The 19,740-nt window shown below is 44.1% G+C and overlaps 3 protein-coding genes across 5 annotated transcripts; 1 reads left to right on the top strand and 2 right to left on the bottom strand.

Annotated features, from left to right (window-relative positions):
* Positions 1-24: 24 nt before the first annotated feature.
* zbtb1 (zinc finger and BTB domain containing 1) lies at positions 25-6,094 on the bottom strand. The gene is made up of 2 exons (XM_034580628.1): positions 5,103-6,094; positions 25-3,534 (listed from the first exon to the last, which is right to left on the bottom strand). The coding sequence occupies exon 2, from the start codon at positions 3,528-3,530 to the stop codon at positions 1,470-1,472; it is 2,061 nt and encodes a 686-aa protein (XP_034436519.1). The 5' UTR covers positions 3,531-3,534; positions 5,103-6,094; the 3' UTR covers positions 25-1,469.
* A 70-nt stretch (positions 6,095-6,164) lies between these two features.
* zbtb25 (zinc finger and BTB domain containing 25) lies at positions 6,165-10,904 on the top strand. 3 transcript variants are annotated; one of them, XM_034580665.1, is made up of 4 exons: positions 6,165-7,103; positions 8,459-8,636; positions 8,716-9,178; positions 9,209-10,904. In XM_034580665.1, exons 2-4 carry the CDS (start codon positions 8,467-8,469, stop codon positions 9,893-9,895), a joined length of 1,320 nt encoding a protein of 439 aa, XP_034436556.1. In that variant the 5' UTR covers positions 6,165-7,103; positions 8,459-8,466; the 3' UTR covers positions 9,896-10,904. The 3 variants fall into 3 exon arrangements, with proteins under 3 accessions (XP_034436556.1, XP_034436554.1, XP_034436555.1); XM_034580663.1 differs by having other exon boundaries at positions 8,716-10,904; XM_034580664.1 differs by lacking the exon at positions 6,165-7,103 and having other exon boundaries at positions 8,243-8,636; positions 8,716-10,904.
* A 1,881-nt stretch (positions 10,905-12,785) lies between these two features.
* LOC117758175 (C-1-tetrahydrofolate synthase, cytoplasmic-like) lies at positions 12,786-19,436 on the bottom strand. Its single transcript, XM_034579605.1, has 12 exons — positions 19,395-19,436; positions 17,602-17,704; positions 17,431-17,515; positions 16,838-16,897; positions 16,472-16,525; positions 14,915-15,051; positions 14,719-14,819; positions 13,709-13,845; positions 13,510-13,621; positions 13,225-13,352; positions 13,071-13,141; positions 12,786-12,915 (listed from the first exon to the last, which is right to left on the bottom strand). Exons 2-11 carry the CDS (start codon positions 17,700-17,702, stop codon positions 13,100-13,102), a joined length of 957 nt encoding a protein of 318 aa, XP_034435496.1. The 5' UTR covers positions 17,703-17,704; positions 19,395-19,436; the 3' UTR covers positions 12,786-12,915; positions 13,071-13,099.
* Positions 19,437-19,740: the final 304 nt, after the last annotated feature.

Raw genomic sequence — 19,740 nt, 5'->3', positions numbered from 1 at the left:
AAAGATATAAGGTAAAAACAGGAGTGAGGAGCGAGACACTTTGTTTATTAAGAACTGAAGAAAAAGGCGTTTTTATTTTCCAGACATCAGACATTTCTCTAAAACATCAGAAACTTTACGCAGACATGAGGCAAAACATTGAGTCCAATGACGATAGCTGACCATCGAAACACGAGCAGACGACACTTGTATTTTCAGTACTGAGCCAGAAGAGAGGAAATCTGGTCTGGTGACCGTTTGAAGTAGCCTGTGATTCACTAAACTGGTTTATTTGATTGAACTGGTATAGGTGGATTCTGAACTGGATTCAGTTGGGTCATCTTGCATTGGGCGACTCTAAAGTGCTTTGGTTTGTTTGGGTCAGTCAGAACCTGGTTTGGACTTTTCAGAGACTAGTTGACGTTTTCTGATCTGGTTAGAATTGTTTGGACCTGGTTTAGTTTGGAACTGGTTTGGGTTAGAAATGGTTTAGACTGAATGTGAACTGTGTGCAACAGTTGTGACCTTCAGGAGTCGGGATGGTCTGAAGTGTTGGTTTAGGATTCTTTACAGCTGATTTATGCTGTGAATGTTTTTTATAAACAGGAAGTGATGACATGTGAAGCTCGACGACCTTGATGAAAGCAGCTGTACGACTCATCAGGACAAAGGAAGTCAAGGTGTCAGACAGTAATCAGAACATCATGGCTAGTGTTTAACTTCTTTATAATCTTTCACCTGGGGAGTATCCCATCCATCCCCCATCATGCATCACTGAAGAAGACAGTAAAGAAACAGACGTGCACTGCAGCTCGAGCGCACCACTGTTATAGCAAAGGCACCAATCACAGAGTGAACGTAAAGCGTGTTAAGAATCAGCAAATAGAATCTTATTCCTTGAGAAAGAAAAACTTGCAACGTTCATCTTCAGATTTTAGGATTCTGGGACATCAGAGCTAAAAAACGTTAAAGTAAACATTTTCCTGACAGTAAACGTTAACCCGTTTCCTCTCCCTCACTGCTGGTGTTACCACCAGCTCACACTGTGACAGAGGCATGATGGGAGTTTCCTGGACAGGCCTGCAGACCTGTGGTCGATTCTGTCTCTTTCCACCTGCCAAGGTGACTTTGGTGCATTCTAGTGTTGAAATGATTTGTTGACACTGGACGGTACACGAATGAACAGTTTGGGTTCTTTGGGGTCTTTAAGAGTGTGACTTCTCAGATTGTCCAGACTTATAGCTGTGAACATGTGTTGCTCGTCATTCTGAGCCATGTGAACTCCACGGCATCTTATCAAAATGAAAAAGTCATAACAGAGAGACCAATCACCAGCCCCGCTGCTTTCGCAGTACGAGCGCATGGGTTATGCATATACTTTAAAAGTGCAGATTAAGATTTTTGGGGTTCAAGTGCATATGTTTGTTCTCACAGTTATGGCTTTCTTGGGTCATAAACTAGAATAAAAGCAGAGGATGTTTACGATGATTCTATAGTCTCTTGGTATGTTTGGAGTTATAGTGGCTCCTCATGTCTTTACGGAGGCGGAACTTCTCGCCACAGACACCGCAGATGTACAGGTGGACGTCCATGTGTTTTTCCAGCTGCTCTCCACCAGGGAAGATCTGGAAACAAACTTGACAGATGGTTTCTCCTGCAGACAGGTGGGAGATCATGTGTCGGACGTGGTCGTGTTTGAGGAAGGTTCCCTGGTCGCAGACCGGGCACACGTAGCGCGCCATGCCTTTGTGCATGTCTGTGTGTAGTCGGAGCTGGCGCTCCCGCAGGAATTGCTTCCCACAGGTCTGGCAGGTGAACTGCTTCTCCTTGGTGTGGACGGTGTAGTGCTCCCGCAGGTGGCAGCGCTGGTAGAAGCCTTTGCCGCAAATGCTGCAGAAGTGTTTGCGGCGGTGATCTGGTTCGGCACCCTCCTCCATCAGCACCGGGCGGAACAGCTCCTGGTCGTGGCAGGACAAGGCGTGCTCCAGCGCCACACTCTCATTCTGGAAAAGTAGACCGCAGTGAGGGCAGGCCAGGTCGGTGGCCTCCAGCAGGCCCTCCTCCATCCCCTGCGGCTCCTCCAGCAGCGATGCCTCGTCCTCCCCGTGGGAGTCTGACTCACCACCTTGGGATTCTCCACAGCGCTCCGCATGCTCTTGAAGCTGCCGACCTTTGATCAGCACCTGACCACAGCGTCCACAGGCACATATGTGGCCCATGTGGTTGGACAGGTAGTGGGCCGACTTGTCCTCCTCTGTTAATAGAGTGCCACAGAGTTCACAGGGGGCGTCAGCGTCTTGCTTCTCTTCTTTAACTTTACGAAGTTTCACAGGAATCCCTGAATCGTCACAGCTGGACATGTGGACTTCAAAAGGCTCACTGCTGTTCTCCAAGCCTGAGACGTTGGGCTCTAGGTCCCGGTCCGAACCCGTTTTCTCTCTCAACAGGTCTTTATTTGTTACGTCATTAAACCTTGTGCTACAGTCTCTTTTGGCATGCTCGCCGACTCTGACCACTTCTATTTCAGGGAACATGATTTCTTCTGGTTCTGTCTTGATGGAGATGCTCCGAGTTGACCTGGGCTCGCCATCTGTCCCAGCTGCCACCGACCTGATGGTGAGGTCAGAGTTGTCCTTGGCCTCTGGCCACTCATCCTCACCTTTACAGTGAACCCTGTGTTCCTCAATGCTCTCAGATGCAGAGCTTTCAGCTTTATTTGAGTCATTGTCGCCCTCTGCGTTACCTCTTGGAGGATGATAGGCCTTCCGGTTGGTGCAGGTAAGAATGTGCTCGATTAAAAGCTTCTCACAGCTGAAGACGAAGCCACAGTCATCGCAGGTATAGGTGCGGCCGAACCGAGGACGGTCTTTGAGAGTTGAACTTCTGCCGCTGGACCTCTTTCTCAAGTCACATGGCTGCTCAACTGCTCCGTCCACAGCTGGGGGTGCCACGATCAGAGGAGTGTTCACCACCTCCTCCGCCACCACCACTGGCCTGGTGATGGTAGCCGGAACAGCTGGACGTCCGGCGCTGCTGCTAACAGGTTTCGGTAAGTGCTCCACTTCTGGTGCAGCAGGCCTCTGCTGCTCATACATGCGGACTCCAAACATCATTTTCCCACTAGCGGGGCCGGTAGAGGAGCTGGACGAAGAGGAGGAGGAGGCAGAGGAGGATGGGGTGAGGTTGGAGCTCCTGATGTCCCTGAGATCCTCCAGTGAGTCAGGGATGTAGTACATCTGCAGGTACGCCATGGACGACTTGAGCTCATCAAACTCATAGCTCCCCACGACGATGCGTCCAAGGTACATGAGCTGCAGGATGAGGTCAAAGCACTCAGCGCTGATCTGCATGTTGCTGAGGTCCAGTCGGCCCGTCCCCTGCTGGTCCCGGATAAACATCATCCTGAAGTAGGAGCTGCAGGCCGCCAGGACGGCCTTGTGTGCCCTGAAGTAAATGTCACCGATGGCGATGAGGCAGTCACACAGGAAGCCCCACTCCCGCTGGTTGTTGAGCTGCTGGAGGACGTGGTCGCTGTGGCTCGGCCTCGCCATCGCCCTGCAGAAAGGAGAGGAAACCATGGAGAGAGATGTTAAACGGGCGCTGTGGGGAGACTTCTCTCCTGATACGACTCAACTGGATCAGACTTGAGTGTAAACTCAATAACCCACGTTAACTTATGTGTGACCTGTTCATGTGCACCAACGCCACTGAGCACCAACATTTTAAACTGCATCATATCAGAAAATCATCATTGACACGGTGTGTTAAAGAGTTTTAGTTCATCTGATACCAGTGATAATAAACATTTCCTGACAGTTCAGGACATCAGGTGGAGGAAAACGGTCAAAAAGTGTAACAGTGCATCTAATGACAATCCCATTTGATTTGTCCTGTTTAAATGATGCAGGTTTCACAACCAAGTGTCTTAAAGACAGGTGGTGGCTACACCCTTCACTGTTACTGTACATAACCTCATGGCGTCTTTTTGTTCCTTGTATGTTTAAGTGACTTGAAACTAAACACTGGTTAATACACAGGTCAAATGACTCTGATCCACCTCCATGACAGCTTCAACATGTACATCCCACGGCAAGGTTCACTGAGTTATTGTCTTTGTTCTCACAGATATTATATATCATGGTTGTTTTATGTAGCTCAACAGTCGTGTCAAACAGCTTCATACCAACAGTGACTTACATTTCAAAGTAAACACATACTTAAGTTTACAAAGATATATTTAAGTAGCTAAAATACTGTTTCAACAATTTATTCAAATTCTTGATTATTATAATTAAATCATTCATTGCTATAATTTTCAGGATATTTTGCCATTTTCATCAGTTTTAAATTTTCTCTGACATACATGTTAATGTGTGTGTGTGTGTGTGTGTCAACATGTGTCTGTAACATACATGTAATGTGACTTTTGTTAAAAGATCTTTAAACTTTTATTGTCAGGAACAAATATTGAAACTTGAACTAAACTTTTCATTTCGGTTCTGAACCAGACTCCGTTAATAAAACTGCTCCGGTCACAGAGAGTCGGTCTCACCGGGGGAGGTCACACATTCAGCGGCTGACAGTCACCGAAAGACCCGCAGTTAGAGGCCCGACCGGAGAGAGGAAGTGAGTGTGACCCGGGGAGGAGAGCCTGGTTCGGCTCAGAGAGGAGAGAGAGGCCGAAAACTAAGATGGAGATTACGGTTAGCTGCGCTTAGCTAACTGCTGTTAGCATCCCCCGTGCCGGAAGTCACAGCAGATACCCCTCCAAAATAAAACGTGTAAAACTCTAGAGAGAAATAAAGTACTGTATAATATATAGAAAATATTTACAAAAGTATATTTTATTATGTTTGGTTATTAACGGCCAATAATTAAGATAATTACTTTCATCTGAATCTTCTCCACACGCTTTAAACCGTTGATTTCTGGAACACTTTTAATGTTTTGAAAAGCGACACCGGATGTTGTTGATGTAATTGTAATGTAACTGACATGTTACCGCAAACAGCCCCGACGCCCCCGCAACGCCGCCCGCATCGAGCCCGCATCAGCAGCAGCAGGCCGCGGGGACGCTCCCCGGCCGGAGGCTCTGAGGGCCGGGCACAAAGTCAACGACTCACCGAGGCTGCTGGAGGCCGGCGGGGGAGCGGATGTTCCCGGAGGCTCCGGCCGGAGGTGAGCTGTGATGAGGCGGGTGTTTCCGGAGGCTCCTGCCGGAGACGAGCTGCGTTGAGGCGGATAAAGTGACGAAGGAGCGGCTTCTTCTTCTTCTCCTCTGCTGGAGGAAACTACTTCCGCACTGCCAGGAAACACACGAAGAAGACACTCAGCGTCCGGTCAAAATATGGCTTTTCAAATTAAATCAATCCGAAACAGCCTGTTTTATTCCTCATTCTGTTTGCTTGATGGATTGTTTTAAAATAAGTATATTAATAGTACATAAAAAGACAACATCCTGAAAAGATAAAACATTTCACTAAGTTTTATATATTTCATTTTATAAAAATGTATCAATATTAAAACATAAAAAACCAAGAGTACCTGGCTCCATCTACAAGAAAACTGGACTTGTGCACAAAGAAATAATTAAATGAGCAAATAAAATCAATAAACAACGATCGCATGCTTCACTACAAGGACGATACAGCGGTCGCATCTCAACTGCTCACTAAGCTGACAAGAACCTTTTTGAATAATTCTGGTTTCCCTCCATAGAACACAAAAATCACCAAAGACTCCGGACTGTTTTCTCATCCTCCTTCATCTGAGAGCAGACACCATCTCTCATAATATTCTCCCTGACAGGCAAGCCTCCATCGCCAACAAACCCTTAGACTGGTTTAAATCATATCTCTCTGGCCGCACTCATCCAACTCAAATCTTTCAAATCCCAGCTTTGTCCAGTCACTACTGATGTTCCCCAGGGTTCTGTCCTGGGGCCCCTTCTGTTTATCACCTATTTACTTCCGTGTTGTCCTGCAACTTCCTCAAACTCAACAGTGATAAAATCGAGATTTTCCTTATTGGCACCAAACCCACCTTAACAAATCAGACAGTTTTTCCTTCACTGTTGATAATTCTTTAGTTTGTCCCTCCCCTCAGGTTAAGAGTCTGGGTGTCATCCTTGACAGCACACTATCTTTCCAAGCTCACATCAATAATGTTACTGAGTCAGCATACTTCATCTACGTAACATTAATGGCCTCTGCCCATCCCTCACACCAAACAGCGCCGTCATTCTCGTTCACACCCTGGTTACATTGGTAACTCTCTTCTTTTTGGTATCCCTCACAAATTCCTTCTTTAACTTTATCATTTCCAGAACCTCCTCAATTAATCCATCGCTCCTGTGCATCAGCAGCTCCATTAAGATTCTGCTCGTCCATAATCTCAGTGCTCTTTACCTTTTAACAACTGCCCATCCCAGGTCTTCTTCCATCCCCCTCACTGTACCACCTGCCCGCTTGACCACCATGAACGCTCTGCTGCCCTCCTCTGGATCTCCCTACCCCCAGACATCTGTAACATTGACTATCTCTACATTTTCAAATCCATCTTTTTAAACTGGGACATTCAGTCTATGTTTAACATTTGGTCAAACTACATAATGCTTTATCGATCTTTTGATACATAGTTTTTTGTTGTGACTTTGAGTGCTGTGAAAGCCACTTATAAATAAAATGTATTATTATTATTATTATTATTATTATATATTTCATATATTTGTATAATGATATGTTTATATATCTGTATATAAATATACCTTTACATATCTAGATATATTTATGTATCTGTGTAAGGAAATACATTTATACATCTGTAGATATATTATATATATATATATATTATGTAATAATAATCATTATTGGTGATTTTACATAGATTCATTCTCATAAAACTAAATCAATTGAAATCAATGAACTAATTGATTTGTTTTCATCTCTCTCATCTTCTCTGACATCATGATTGATTATCGATTATTGATCAAGTAATGGGAGGTAAACGCCGTCGCGTCACGTGAGTCTTTGACCCTTCCTCTCGCGAGACGTGACGCGGTTTTTTGCGGGATCAGCTCTGCAGCATCAGACACCGGAGACAATCTGCATATTTCAATTTCTGCGGTAAGAGCGTGATTAACGGCGCGCGTGCTCGGTGCACACAGACAGAATGGCGCGGAGACGCGTGTGCACGCGGCTGTGTGCGTGTGATGTGAACGAGGAGGTGCGTGCTGCTGAATGTGGAGACTGAGGATGGAGGCTGCAGCCTGATGCGCGCGACACGACATGCACGCGCTAGACGTGCTGTTGTTTGGTGACACGAGCGTTTCCGGTTCCCCCACAGTGTGTGTGTGTGTGTGTGTGTAAGTGTGTGTGTTTGTGTGTATGTACGTGTAAGTGTGTATTTGTGTGTGTGTATCTGTGTGTAAGTGTGTATCTGTGTGTAAGTGTGTGTGTGTGTGTGTGTGGCTGTCCAGGTGTTCTGGGTGATGATGTCATTACACCTGAGCTCAGTGTGTAAGTAGGCGGGGCTTTGATGGTCCTCAGCTGCCTGCAGCGATGACATCATCAATCAGTCAGATTGATTGACAGGTAAATAACAGATTCAGATCAATGACTGTAAATAAAGATGGACGACGTGACGGCTCCTTTCAACTAAAGTAGATTTGAAACAGTCTGAAAATGTGTATCAATGTGTATCAGTATTATCAGTATTATCACATTATTGTTCAAACTCGCTGTAAATGTTCAAAAGTAACTGATTCACAAACTATAGTAGTTTCAAAATTTATATTGACATAATATATATTATCAATAAAAAATATTTATTGACAGTATTTTCATTATTTATTGAAGGTCGACAACTTGTTACGTTAAGTGCAGACGTCGACTCCACATGTCAGAGTCGGGAGAAAATATCAGCGTTTGTTAAACACACGCAATGTGGCACCAGTGGATGTGAGCATATGTTCGCTATGACCAGAGATACTAAGAATTCTGTTACAGCTTCACCTGCTGCTCCTTTATCCATGTTTTCATAAAACACAACAAATGCTGCGCCTGCATCTTGGAGACTTACTGACTTTGGTTGATGTTGGACAGAATCAACCAAATCATCACAGAGTTTCCTCTAGGATTTCTTTTAGTAGCAGGGGCAGATCAAAGTAGACATTAAATAAATGTTCGTCAAAGATGTTTCTGTCATTTCAGGTCGTTCTTATCTCACTGATGTTTGTTCAAGTGTTTCTGATCAGTTTGGTTTGAATCAGTTATTTGATGATGTAAAAACAGACGGAGACCTCATGATTGACAGCTGAGACTGACTCAGGATTGGTCTAGAGTGTGTATGGGCTCCACTTCAATACCACGGCTCCACTTCACCATCACTGCTGACTGTAATTGACGCCATCACCACAAGATCTTTGTTTACAGTCTGTGTTTTGTCTCAGTCTTGAGTCGGACGTGTTGTTGTTTTGCAGAGTGGGTCATGGAGGTGTCTCACAGCCTCTTCCTGCTGCAGCAACTCAACGTTCAGAGAGAGTTCGGCTTCCTGTGCGACTGCACCGTCGCTATCGGCAACGTCTACTTCAAAGCTCACCGAGCTGTGCTGGCCGCCTTCTCCAACTACTTCAAGATGATCTTCATCCACCAGTCAAGGTCAGTCTGATGTTGTTCTCAAAGTTAACCTGTAACTTCATAAAATGCTGCGTCCTCATTGTGTCGTGTTTGTCCTCAGTGAGTGTATAAAGATCCAGCCCACAGACATCCAGCCTGACGTCTTCAGCTACCTGCTGCACATCATGTACACTGGCATGTGTCCCAAACAGCCAGTGGACCAGAGCCGGTTGCAAGATGGCATCAAGTTCCTTCACGCCTACCAGCTGTGCCGGAAACCAGACGAAGGCGCAGTAGACGCCACCACTGACGTGGTCCGTATGTCCAACCTGTACGGAATTCAGATCTCGTCCCAGCTGGCCAACAAGGATGTGCCTGGAGTCCCCAAGACCCCCACAGTGTCCCGAGGGGCCCCAGAGGACGGACGCTCCTCAGTCCGGGGGGCACGGTCCCACTCACAACTGTCCCTCACTGTTGGACTGGAGGGGGTGCCTTCAGACCGCCAGGCTTCGGCTCTTCGCAACGTCTGCTCTGTGGCGTCTGGAGACGATTCTGACATTTCGTCCCGAATCAAGCAGGAGCGGGTAGAGGAGGAGGAGGGGGAGGACGGGGAGGGAGAGGAGGGGGCAGGGCCAGGATCCCCGTCTCCAGCCCAGGGCAGCAGTCCCAGTCTCCTGTTTAAAGACCGGCCCCTGGTCCTGCTGTGTCCCAGCTGTGGAGAGCGCTGCTTGTCCCCCGAGGGCCTCCGCGAGCATCTATTCAGCCACGCCCTTGAGCCTGCCCGCCTGATGGAGGGGCTATCGCACGGGAGACAACTGAACACCAGTGTCGAAGAAGGGCCACGGGGGGGCCAAGAACAGCTGGACGCTGGATGTCTGGAGGAGGCGCTGAGGCAGAGCCAGGCGCTGGCCAATCAGCTGGCTGCTGAGCTGAGGAGGAGTCGAGGGGGGGGAGGGGGGAGCAGCCCCACCCCCGCCGCCCTGCACTCCCGTAAACGTAAGATCGCCTGCGCCGTCTGCAGCCTGCGCTTCTCCCACAAAAGCCAGCTGCAGGAGCACATGTACACCCACACCGGCAAACCGTCCCGCTACCACCGCTACAACCGCCTCTGCAGCCAGCTCTTCCAGGCCTCCGCCCACTTCTGTGAGGGCGCTGCAGAGCCCGGGGGAGGAGGCGGGGCGCCAACTGCTGCCGCTGTTTCTGAGGAGGCAAACAGGGACACTCAGGACAATGGCAGCTCCTGCTACTCCCTGGACTCTGAGATCTCTCAGGAGAGCGTGGATGGCGTGCCCGTGGAGTAATGTCATCAGGTGATGTCATAGAGAAATCTTTCACCACATGGTGGCGTGACTGAGCACACAGAGAGTGAAAAGACAAGCCTGGAGGGGATTCTTTGCCATTGCAGGTGTGTGTGCGTGTGGATGATAAGCGCTAATGTCAGCAGTTGCTTATTTCATCAAAGTGAGAGTCAATCAATCAATCAATCAATCAATCAATCAGCTGCTGCAGAGTGGGACTGAGGAGACGACAGCTCTGATTGGCTGCTGAAGTTTCAAAACCAATCACAGGAGAGCGAATGTTTGTGTCTTTAATGTTCCCTCTAATTACATTTAGACGAACCTTACAAACAAACAACTGTCGTGCTTTTAATGTGAAAAGACAGTCAGTTTTACTTTGAAATTCAGCTCCTGTATAGGATCATACGTTACATTTTTCCTGTTTCCTTTTCCTGATGAGATTTTGCTTTATTTTGAAGGAGTTATTCAAAAGCAGTGGTCCTTTAATGTTACTTTTTGTCGTCACTTTGATTTTACAGTTGATATTGATTATTGATCGCTGAATGTCTGATTGCTCAGTAGTGACGTCGTCTTTGTGTTTCACTGGGAAAAAAAATCACAGGTTGACGTGTTTTCAACAATCGTCTGTTTTTCATCGTAAATAAGTTTGTAAATAAACGTCTTTTTCCACCAATCAGAGTTTGACTGAGGACATTCAGACACAATAAAACACACACAACAAAAACAAACAAAAGGTTTGTTAAACGTTATATTAAATAGTTAGTGACGTTATTGACGAGTGTTCAGCTCATTGATCACAAATCTGATTAATAACAGAAGCGTTAGTTGGACATGTGATGACTCATCGTTTATGTCCATGTTCACCTGTGAAACCAAGACTCGGCTCAAATGTTCATTAACAATCATTAGTATTGGAGTGAACGCTCCTCCTGAAACACATTATCTGTGGACCTGGCTACAGTAACAGATTTTGACCTGCATGTGTCAGCAGAGAACAGACCAGAGGCATGCTGGGAAATGCTGAGTATTTTTTTCAATGTTTCGCTGTGAAACAGGAAGTTGTAGCTTCAGTGGACAATATTCAATCTGCACCAAACTTCACATTTGATAAAAGTCCTGGCTTGAACACATCTACATGCCAATATTCAGTCATAGCGCCCCCTACAGGCAAAAATATATTACATATTTTATACTGCGATGTAATCTTCCAACTTGATTATATCTTGTCCAAACTTCACAAAAGCAGATCCAGCTGACACTTGGTCCAAAGACCCTAAAGAGTGTGAAGGAGACATCTTGAGAATGTTGTCCATTTACAATGAGCGCTGCTGCCATGGCAACACGGCGAATGTTTATGTATTTGTGGTGGCAATTTTCTGTGAATCAAGCACAAAGTCAAACAGTTGTCTTTCGGTAAGTTTAATCCTACATCTGCAGATGGACTCAAAATACACATCACCTGAAATGACATGTTCAATGAATGAAGAACAGACATGAGAGTGGTGTTCTTATAACGCACAGGCCCCTCCCACAAGGGAAAAGAAGGTATCCATTACCTTCTTTGGTGTTTTATTAGGGTGGGGGACATCCTGGCTTCATTTACAAACAAAACCCCTGGAGTGAAATCCCAAAACCATTTGCTCAGAGACACCATAAAGTTTCAGGCTTCAAGAGGCCATACATTTAAAGTCCCTGAGCGATAATCGTAAACCCTAAGTTCACCCACAGCCTGTTCCTGCAATCGTCACATACAAAATGCAAAATTTCCATTACAGTATTTTTTACACTTGATCGGATTTTTGTGAGGCTAAACATACATGAAGTCATGAAACATGACATCCAATGACTTTTACCTCCAATATGTGTTTTGCAAATGGTCATTTTCTACAAAGAAGCCGCAGCAGAATGTTTCACAGATATGTATGAACATCGGTAGGTATACAGTATGTATCATGGCCAGACTTACAAAAAAGCGTCTTGGACCCAAACCCTAAATTGAACAGGAAGTTAGTGATGTAGATGTATAATTTCTGCTTGGTTTTTGCTATTTGCGGGAATTCTACTTTAATGAACTCCTCCTACAGAATCATATTTACTTCATATTGTTTGTGCAAACAGGACATGGAAGATGTTTGTGGCAGAAAGTGGAATTTTGAAGTTTTGCTGTGAAAAGAGAAGTTGTATCCATTTGAGTGCACATGCATCACTCAAACTTCAAATGTTGAATGTATTTGTTCAAAGTGTTGACTTCATAACATTAATGTTTCATTAGTAAAAGTTGTGCTCATCATAAGTTTTCATGCAACAGCTTGTGGCTATATCGCCATGAAACAGGAAGTTCGACTAATTTAACTGTACGTTGTCCAATCTGCACAAGACTTAACATGTTTGATGACCTGGCTTGACCATATTTTACATGTCAAAACATAATCATAGCAACATGATGTGGCCTTTAACTCCTTCATGCACTGTGCAAACCAACCTCCAGCAACTACACCACAACTGCGGCACACCCTGACGCTCATGGACTGCGAGAGCACGACCATCGCTGCTTGCAGCTTTAGTCATTATTATTATTACATTTTAAAACATTGATTATTATTACTCACTTCCCAGAATGCATTTGAATAATTTCTGTCATGAAATATAAAGAAAATGGTGTGTGATTTGCAGTATGACATCATACTGAATGTCTGATGACATCACTACTGAAAAAGATGAATCACTTTAAACATTTAGACTCTGATATGAACTTTACGTGTTTCCTGTGTTCAGCTCTTGTCAGCTGATGATCAATAAAATTTAAATAAATGATCAATAATAATATAATAAGTGATGACAAAGCTCCACCATCAGGTATTACACTGAGTAACAGATACTACTTCTTCAAAAGTAACTAACAATTTACTTTACATATGACTACATGAAGTAAAAAAAGTTATTTTTTTGACTGATGAGGTGAAACAGGATGTTTATTCAAATCTGTGGAGACAGAGGACGTCGTCTTGTCCACACCTGTCCACACCTGTCCACCTGCAGGCAAAGACAAAATGTGAGCATTGTCCAGCAGGGGGCGACACTCTGTCATTCACATACATTCACTGATTTAAAAATGATAATTTAAAGTTTTCAGGAAAACTGTTCTTTAAGTTGTGAAATGAAACGAGCGTCTCATTACCTCAGTGTTTCCTGTGAAGTCGATTCAGTTCAGACGTGTTTGAGGAAACGACGCGCGCTCTGCACCGTGTTCTGCAACAAGACCATGGAAATATCACCTCACATCTGAATCCAGAAATCAAAACATTAAAATGACACAAACAAACAAAACATGCCTCCATGAGCATGGCCACCGTCATCGGCCCCACCCCTCCTGGGACAGGTGTGATGAATCCTGCTCTCTGACTGGCTGAGGCATAGTGGACGTCTCCGACGACACGTTTACCGCTCTCCTTTGTCTGATCTGTGACAAGTCAAAGGTCCCACACAGGCGTCATGAGGGTCAGAGGACATAACTCATGATGACTGATCAGTTATTGATATTAATCAATAACATAAACCTCGACTCTGATCGAACACAAACATGGAGAAACAAAGTATCAGTGTGTAGTAGTGTGTACCAGGTATGTGGTTGATTCCACAGTCAATGACCACAGCTCCTTCTTTCACCCACTCTCCTCTGATCATCTCTGCTTTACCTGCTCCCACCACCAGGATGTCAGCCCTACTCACCTGTACACACACAGGAAACACATCATCATCACACAGGAAACACACAGGAAACACATCATCATCACACAGGAAACACATCATCATCACCTGCTCAGGTAGGTCTGTTGTCTTTGAGTGACAGGTGGTCACGGTGGCATGATTCCACAACAACAGGTCATGCATTGGAGCACCAACGATTTTACTTCGACCAATCACCACCGCGGATGATCCTGCCACGGTAACGCCTGCACAGGAACAGGAAGTCACAGTCTTTATATACAGTCACTGATCATCTTTATATACAGTCACTGATCATCTTTATATACAATCACTGATGGTCTTTATATACAGTCACTGATCATCTTTATATACAGTCACTGATCATCTTTATATACAGTCACTGATGGTCTTTATATACAGTCACTGATCATCTTTATATACAGTCACTGATCATCTTTATATACAATCACTGATGGTCTTTATATACAATCACTGATCATCTTTATATACAGTCACTGATGGTCTTTATATACAGTCACTGATCATCTTTATATACAGTCACTGATCATCTTTATATACAGTCACTGATGGTCTTTATATACAGTCATGAATCGTCTTTATATACAGTCACTGGTCATCTTTATATACAGTCACTGATCATCTTTATATACAGTCACTGATGGTCTTTATATACAGTCACTGATGGTCTTTATATACAGTCACTGATCATCTTTATATACAGTCACTGATGGTCTTTATATACAGTCACTGATCATCTTTATATACAGTCACTGATGGTCTTTATATACAGTCATGAATCGTCTTTATATACAGTCACTGGTCATCTTTATATACAGTCACTGATCATCTTTATATACAGTCACTGATCCTCTTTATATACAGTCACTGATGGTCTTTATATACAGTCACTGATGGTCTTTATATACAGTCACTGATCATCTTTATATACAGTCACTGATGGTCTTTATATACAGTCATGAATCGTCTTTATATACAGTCACTGATCATCTTTATATACAGTCACTGATCATCTTTATATACAGTCACTGATGGTCTTTATATACAGTCATGAATCGTCTTTATATACAGTGTACGACCTGTGTGTCTGATCAGCTCCATGCAGCCTCTCGGTGTACACGGGAGGAAACAGTCGTTGAGTTCACCTCGAGACAACTTCCCTGCATTTATACAAGTCAGACTACACACACACACACACACACACACACACACACACACACAGAGTTAGTGTTAAAAGTCAGTTTGCAGATGATGTCACTTCCTGTGCAGACTCACCCGTCCACGTCTTTCTCTGGAGACACAGCGTTGATGATGAGTTCAGTGTCGATGACGTTCACAGAGTCCAGAGGAAGCTGCACGATCAAACCGTGAATTGAACGGTTCTCGTTCACCGACATGATGCTCTGCAGGACCTGATACAGGAAGCAGGAAACAGAAAACAGGACAAAAGAAGTAGGACCTTTTTTAATATTTTTTAAATATATTTAATTCAATATCCGTTTGTGGTTCAGCCGAAAGATACATTCAACATATGTTCATATAGGAGTGTGGCGTTTTTAGAATTGATCAATTTCAATGAGTCCGTGAAAATAGACACTTCTTTCAAAAATACAATAAAGTGTGGGGTGATTTTTAGAAATTTACATTTTGGCAAAAATATATTTGGCAAGTACTATCAAATTATTGACAATTTTCTGTCCTCAATTATAAGACCAAATTTAATATATTTGTCAGTCAACACTGTTAAAGCCAAATTATTACTTAACACCCTACCAAAATAGACGTATGTATTACAAGAGAACATCAGATGTTCAGTTGTTTCTATTTCTATTTTACAGAATACACAATAATTAGAAACAATATTGAACCTGAGCCGCAAAAATTAACTGCAGGGATACGTGTCTCAACAGGGATTTTGCATTGCACTGCTCCCACACATCAGAGGAGACCCAGTGGAGACTGTGGCCTCCTTTAAATTCCTGGGCACGCACATCTCCCAGGAACTCACATGGACCACAGACATCAGGACTCTGGTGAAGAAGGCACAGCAGCGGCTGTATTTCCTCAGGACGCTGCAAAGAGCCAAGCTGTCCCAGCAGCTGCTTCTCTCCTTCCATCATTGCTCCATTGAAAGCATCCTCACAAACAGCATGCTGGTGTGGTTTGTTAGCTGCACTGAGCAGACATGAACGCTCTTCAAAGAGGAATTAAGACTGCGCAACAAATCACTGGAACACAGTTACCAACACTAAAGGACATTGACACGTGTGGTCTCAGCCGAGCCAAAAACATAATCAGAGACTCGCCCCATCGGGTCACCACCTCTTTACTCTGCTGCCCTCTGGGAGGCGCTACAGGTCTTTAAAAACCCGCACTTCCAGGTTCCAGAAAAGTTTCTATCCAAGTACAATTAGAGAACTACATTCTGCTCAAAAGTCCACAAAACTGAGAAATAATCAAGTATGTGCATTCACTGCCATCACGTGACACATTTTGTAAGTGCAATACAGAACTTGTGCAATTGAATTTTTAACTCTTGACTTTTAACTTATTTATATAGTTTTTATATGTCTGTTTTTATGTATGTATGTGATCCACTGTATTTGATGTGTGGGTATATGTGTGATCCACTGGAGACACTTCATTCCGTTGTGCACTGTACAATAAAGGCATTGAATTGAATTGAATTGAATAATTGTTTTTATTTTGTTTTATTGTGACACTTATTGTTATATTTCCATTTAAATGATGAAAAAACTAAATGTTTGATTGGTCAGACGTGTTTCTGGTAAAAACACGAAGTAATGGAGGATGTTGTGTTTGGACACTGACCTCGTGTTGGGTTGCCGTGTTCGGAAGCCTCACATGTTTCGCATCAATTCCAATCTGCAGACGACAAAGTGAAAATGTTAGAGCTGCAAAAAATCAATATGCATATATGCGGGGGGGGCTGCAGAAGGAAAACCACATGTATGACTGAAGAGACGTTTGACTGGTTCAGTTTAACATGTGATTCATCTTGTGGGGAACATGAATCTTATGTTCACACAGTTGGTCCGTCACTTAACACTGTCCCTACTCTGCTCATTGGTTCCTACTGATGATGTCATTCTTTAAGCACGTTGCACGGATGTAGTTTCATTTTTTCATTTCAGAGTTTAGGGACCCAGCAGGGGGGGCGGAGTCTCAGCACCTCACCTGAGCCGCAGCCTTCAGTTTGGTGCTGATGTACAAGTTGGAGTCGTCTCTGTCTCCCACCTGCAACACAATGTGACACACATTACTGCTTCCTGTCGTCCACGCCATTTCACAGCAGTGTCCATGAAAACAAGATGGAGGATTGACAGGAAACCGCCCGTGTGACCTGAACACCTGGATTTTCTGAAAACGTTCCAGTTCAGGAGGAACAAATAAATTAAAGTTCCACGTTGAATTGGGCAGAGTTCAACTGTAACACTGACATTTTCCTTTCAGCGGCAGTGAACGGATCAGACGTTCACACTAACGGTTGTGTGCGTGAGCGTTTGTTATCAGTCATGAGTGAAGCAGCTAAAAACAGCAGCGTCACCGGTCACCTGACAAGTCTGCCCCCTGCAGGCTGTGTGTGTAAACATCAACTAACATATAACAGTCACATGAAAAAATTATAACTTATATGTAAAGTACCTTAAGATAACGTATATTGAATTGAATTGAATTCTAACAATTAAAATAATAAGGGGGGGGCAATCGCCTCGACCACTCGACCCCCCCCTTTCACGTTCTGAGTGGACGTTAGAAATTGAATTTACCTGAAGAACCAACAAACCGGGTTTGAACCCCGAGAACTCGCTCGTCATCTTCTGCACCTCGTTCTTCAGCCTCTGTCTCAACAACCTGCACAGAGGTCAAGGGTCAACTCTTTAACACTTGACACTGGGACAAAGTGGGACAAAGTGGGACAAAGTGGGATGTGGACTTACTTAGACATCTCTTTGCCAGAAATGATGGTTGCTATGGAGCGGCTGCTTCCTAAGCAACCGGAGGCTGCGAGACGCATGAAGTGGGTGCCTGATGACAACATGACTGACAGAGGGGGGGCTCATTAGAAATGTACAATCAGCCCCGGCCCCCCCACAGAGAATAGACCCGCCCCAACACATGTCACACACGTCAACAATGCAACACGAAGCGAGTTCAACATATCAATCACAGTCTGGTTATCAACTCGTTAATTTAACTTAGATTTTCCTCATCAAGATCTGAGCATGTGCACATGAAAGGGGTGTGGTTTACTGTATATGACCAATCACAGACAAGTTTGACTGACAGCAGAGACTCATATTTCACAACGAGGATCAAACTGTTACTTCTACTTAAAGGATCATAGTATTAAAGTATGTGTGGTTCTCCTCTGCTAACACTCCCAGTACATCAGTATCAGGTACTGGGAGCACTTTACGGCAGTGGTGGGAAGTAACGAAGTACAAATACTTTGTTACGAAGTACAAATACTTTGTTACTGTACTTAAGTAGATTTTTCACATATCTGTACTTTACTTGAGTATTTATTTTCCTGACGACTTTTTACTTTTACTCGATACATTTGAACACAAATTTCTGTACTTTCTACTTCTTATATTCTCAAAACTGTCTCGTTACTTGAGCAGCGGAGGTTTACGCACTGCGCACCTCTCTCTCGCTCACTCGCGTGCCCCCTGCCTCGGGGGATGCACAGGCCCGGCGGCGTGTTTGCCGTCGGGGGGGGGGCAGCGCGAGACCCTAAGCGTCCGGAGGTTGGTCGGGCTGCCTTGGTCGACCGGGGTCGAGCAGGCTGTACCGGTGATGATCCTTCCGCAGGTTCACCTTCAGAAACCTTGTTACGACTTTTACTTCCTCTAGAGAGTCAAGTTTGATCGTCTTCTTGGTGTCCGCCAGGGCCGTGACCAACTCTGGCAGGGCCGATCCGAGGACCTCACTAAACCATCCAATGGGGAGTAGCGATGTGTGTACAAAGGGCAGGGACTTAATCATCATGAGCACATTTCCCATCCATTTATTCCCTTTAGATTGATCCAGGAGCTCGGTTCAGTTCAGTCTTTATTATTCAGTCTGAAATTTGGCAGCAAAACTAGACTGTGTCCAGTGATTTTTTCTTCTCTGTACTAGCACTGAGCAGGTTGTTAACAAAAGAGGAAAACTATCCTATTTGTGTGCCTAGAACTTGTTCCCTTTTGTTGAGGTATCATAAGGGGCGTTGTGTGTCATTCCTGCTACTGATTAGAAAGTGAAAGGTCCATGTTTAGTGATATTTACAGAATGTTTTAGTGGTTACACTGGGGTCTATCAGTGTTCTCAGGCAGACACAAGAGGCACCTGTTTGTTCTGTTGTGTTGGTTCTTTGTTGTCCCCTGAAGTTCAGATGCACTAGTCCATTACTATTTGAACCTCAGCATCTGGGGTTCAAAATTTGTAAAATTATACATTATATACATTATAATTTTTCAGTCAGTTGAAATAAATCCTGAAGAGAACAATTTTGGGTTGTTTTGTGTCTGTATAGACTGTAAAAAGCACTTTGCATTTTTAAGTTTGGTACATTTCAACACCAGATACTTTTGATACTTAAGTACATTTAATATGAGCGACTTTAAGACTTTTACTCAAGTAATTTTCTTACGGGTGACTTTTACTTTTACCGGAGTCACTTTCAGGTAAGATATCTGTACTTTTACTCAAGTATGGCTTTCAAGTACTTTATACACCACTGCTTTACGGGTCAGGCTGGTTCTGTTGAGCTCCAGCAGCTGACAGAGGTTCATCCTCTGAGGAGAATCTAGATCTTTCAGAAGCTCATCAGAGGAGCTCAAAGGATCTTGTGGGTCTCTGAAGACCCTGGTCCTCCTCAGAGACTCGAACAATCCACACCAGCAGAAGGGATTGGTCAGTGTTAATAAGTTACCATGGTGATTTACCCGATAACAAGTGAACGAGCTTCGTAAAACTCTGAATTAAACCTGAAGTTACCTGATAACCACAAATCCTGCTTCATTTTTTAACTGTTTGTTTATATGAGATATGATTTGTTTTATTGGTGATTATTGATCAGGACATTATGCATG

The sequence above is a fragment of the Hippoglossus hippoglossus genome, chromosome 24, assembly GCF_009819705.1.
Source record: "Hippoglossus hippoglossus isolate fHipHip1 chromosome 24, fHipHip1.pri, whole genome shotgun sequence".
Lineage (NCBI taxonomy): Eukaryota > Metazoa > Chordata > Actinopteri > Pleuronectiformes > Pleuronectidae > Hippoglossus > Hippoglossus hippoglossus.
Note: the sequence above shows the minus strand (reverse complement) of the source record. Positions and strands in the feature narration are given on the sequence as shown.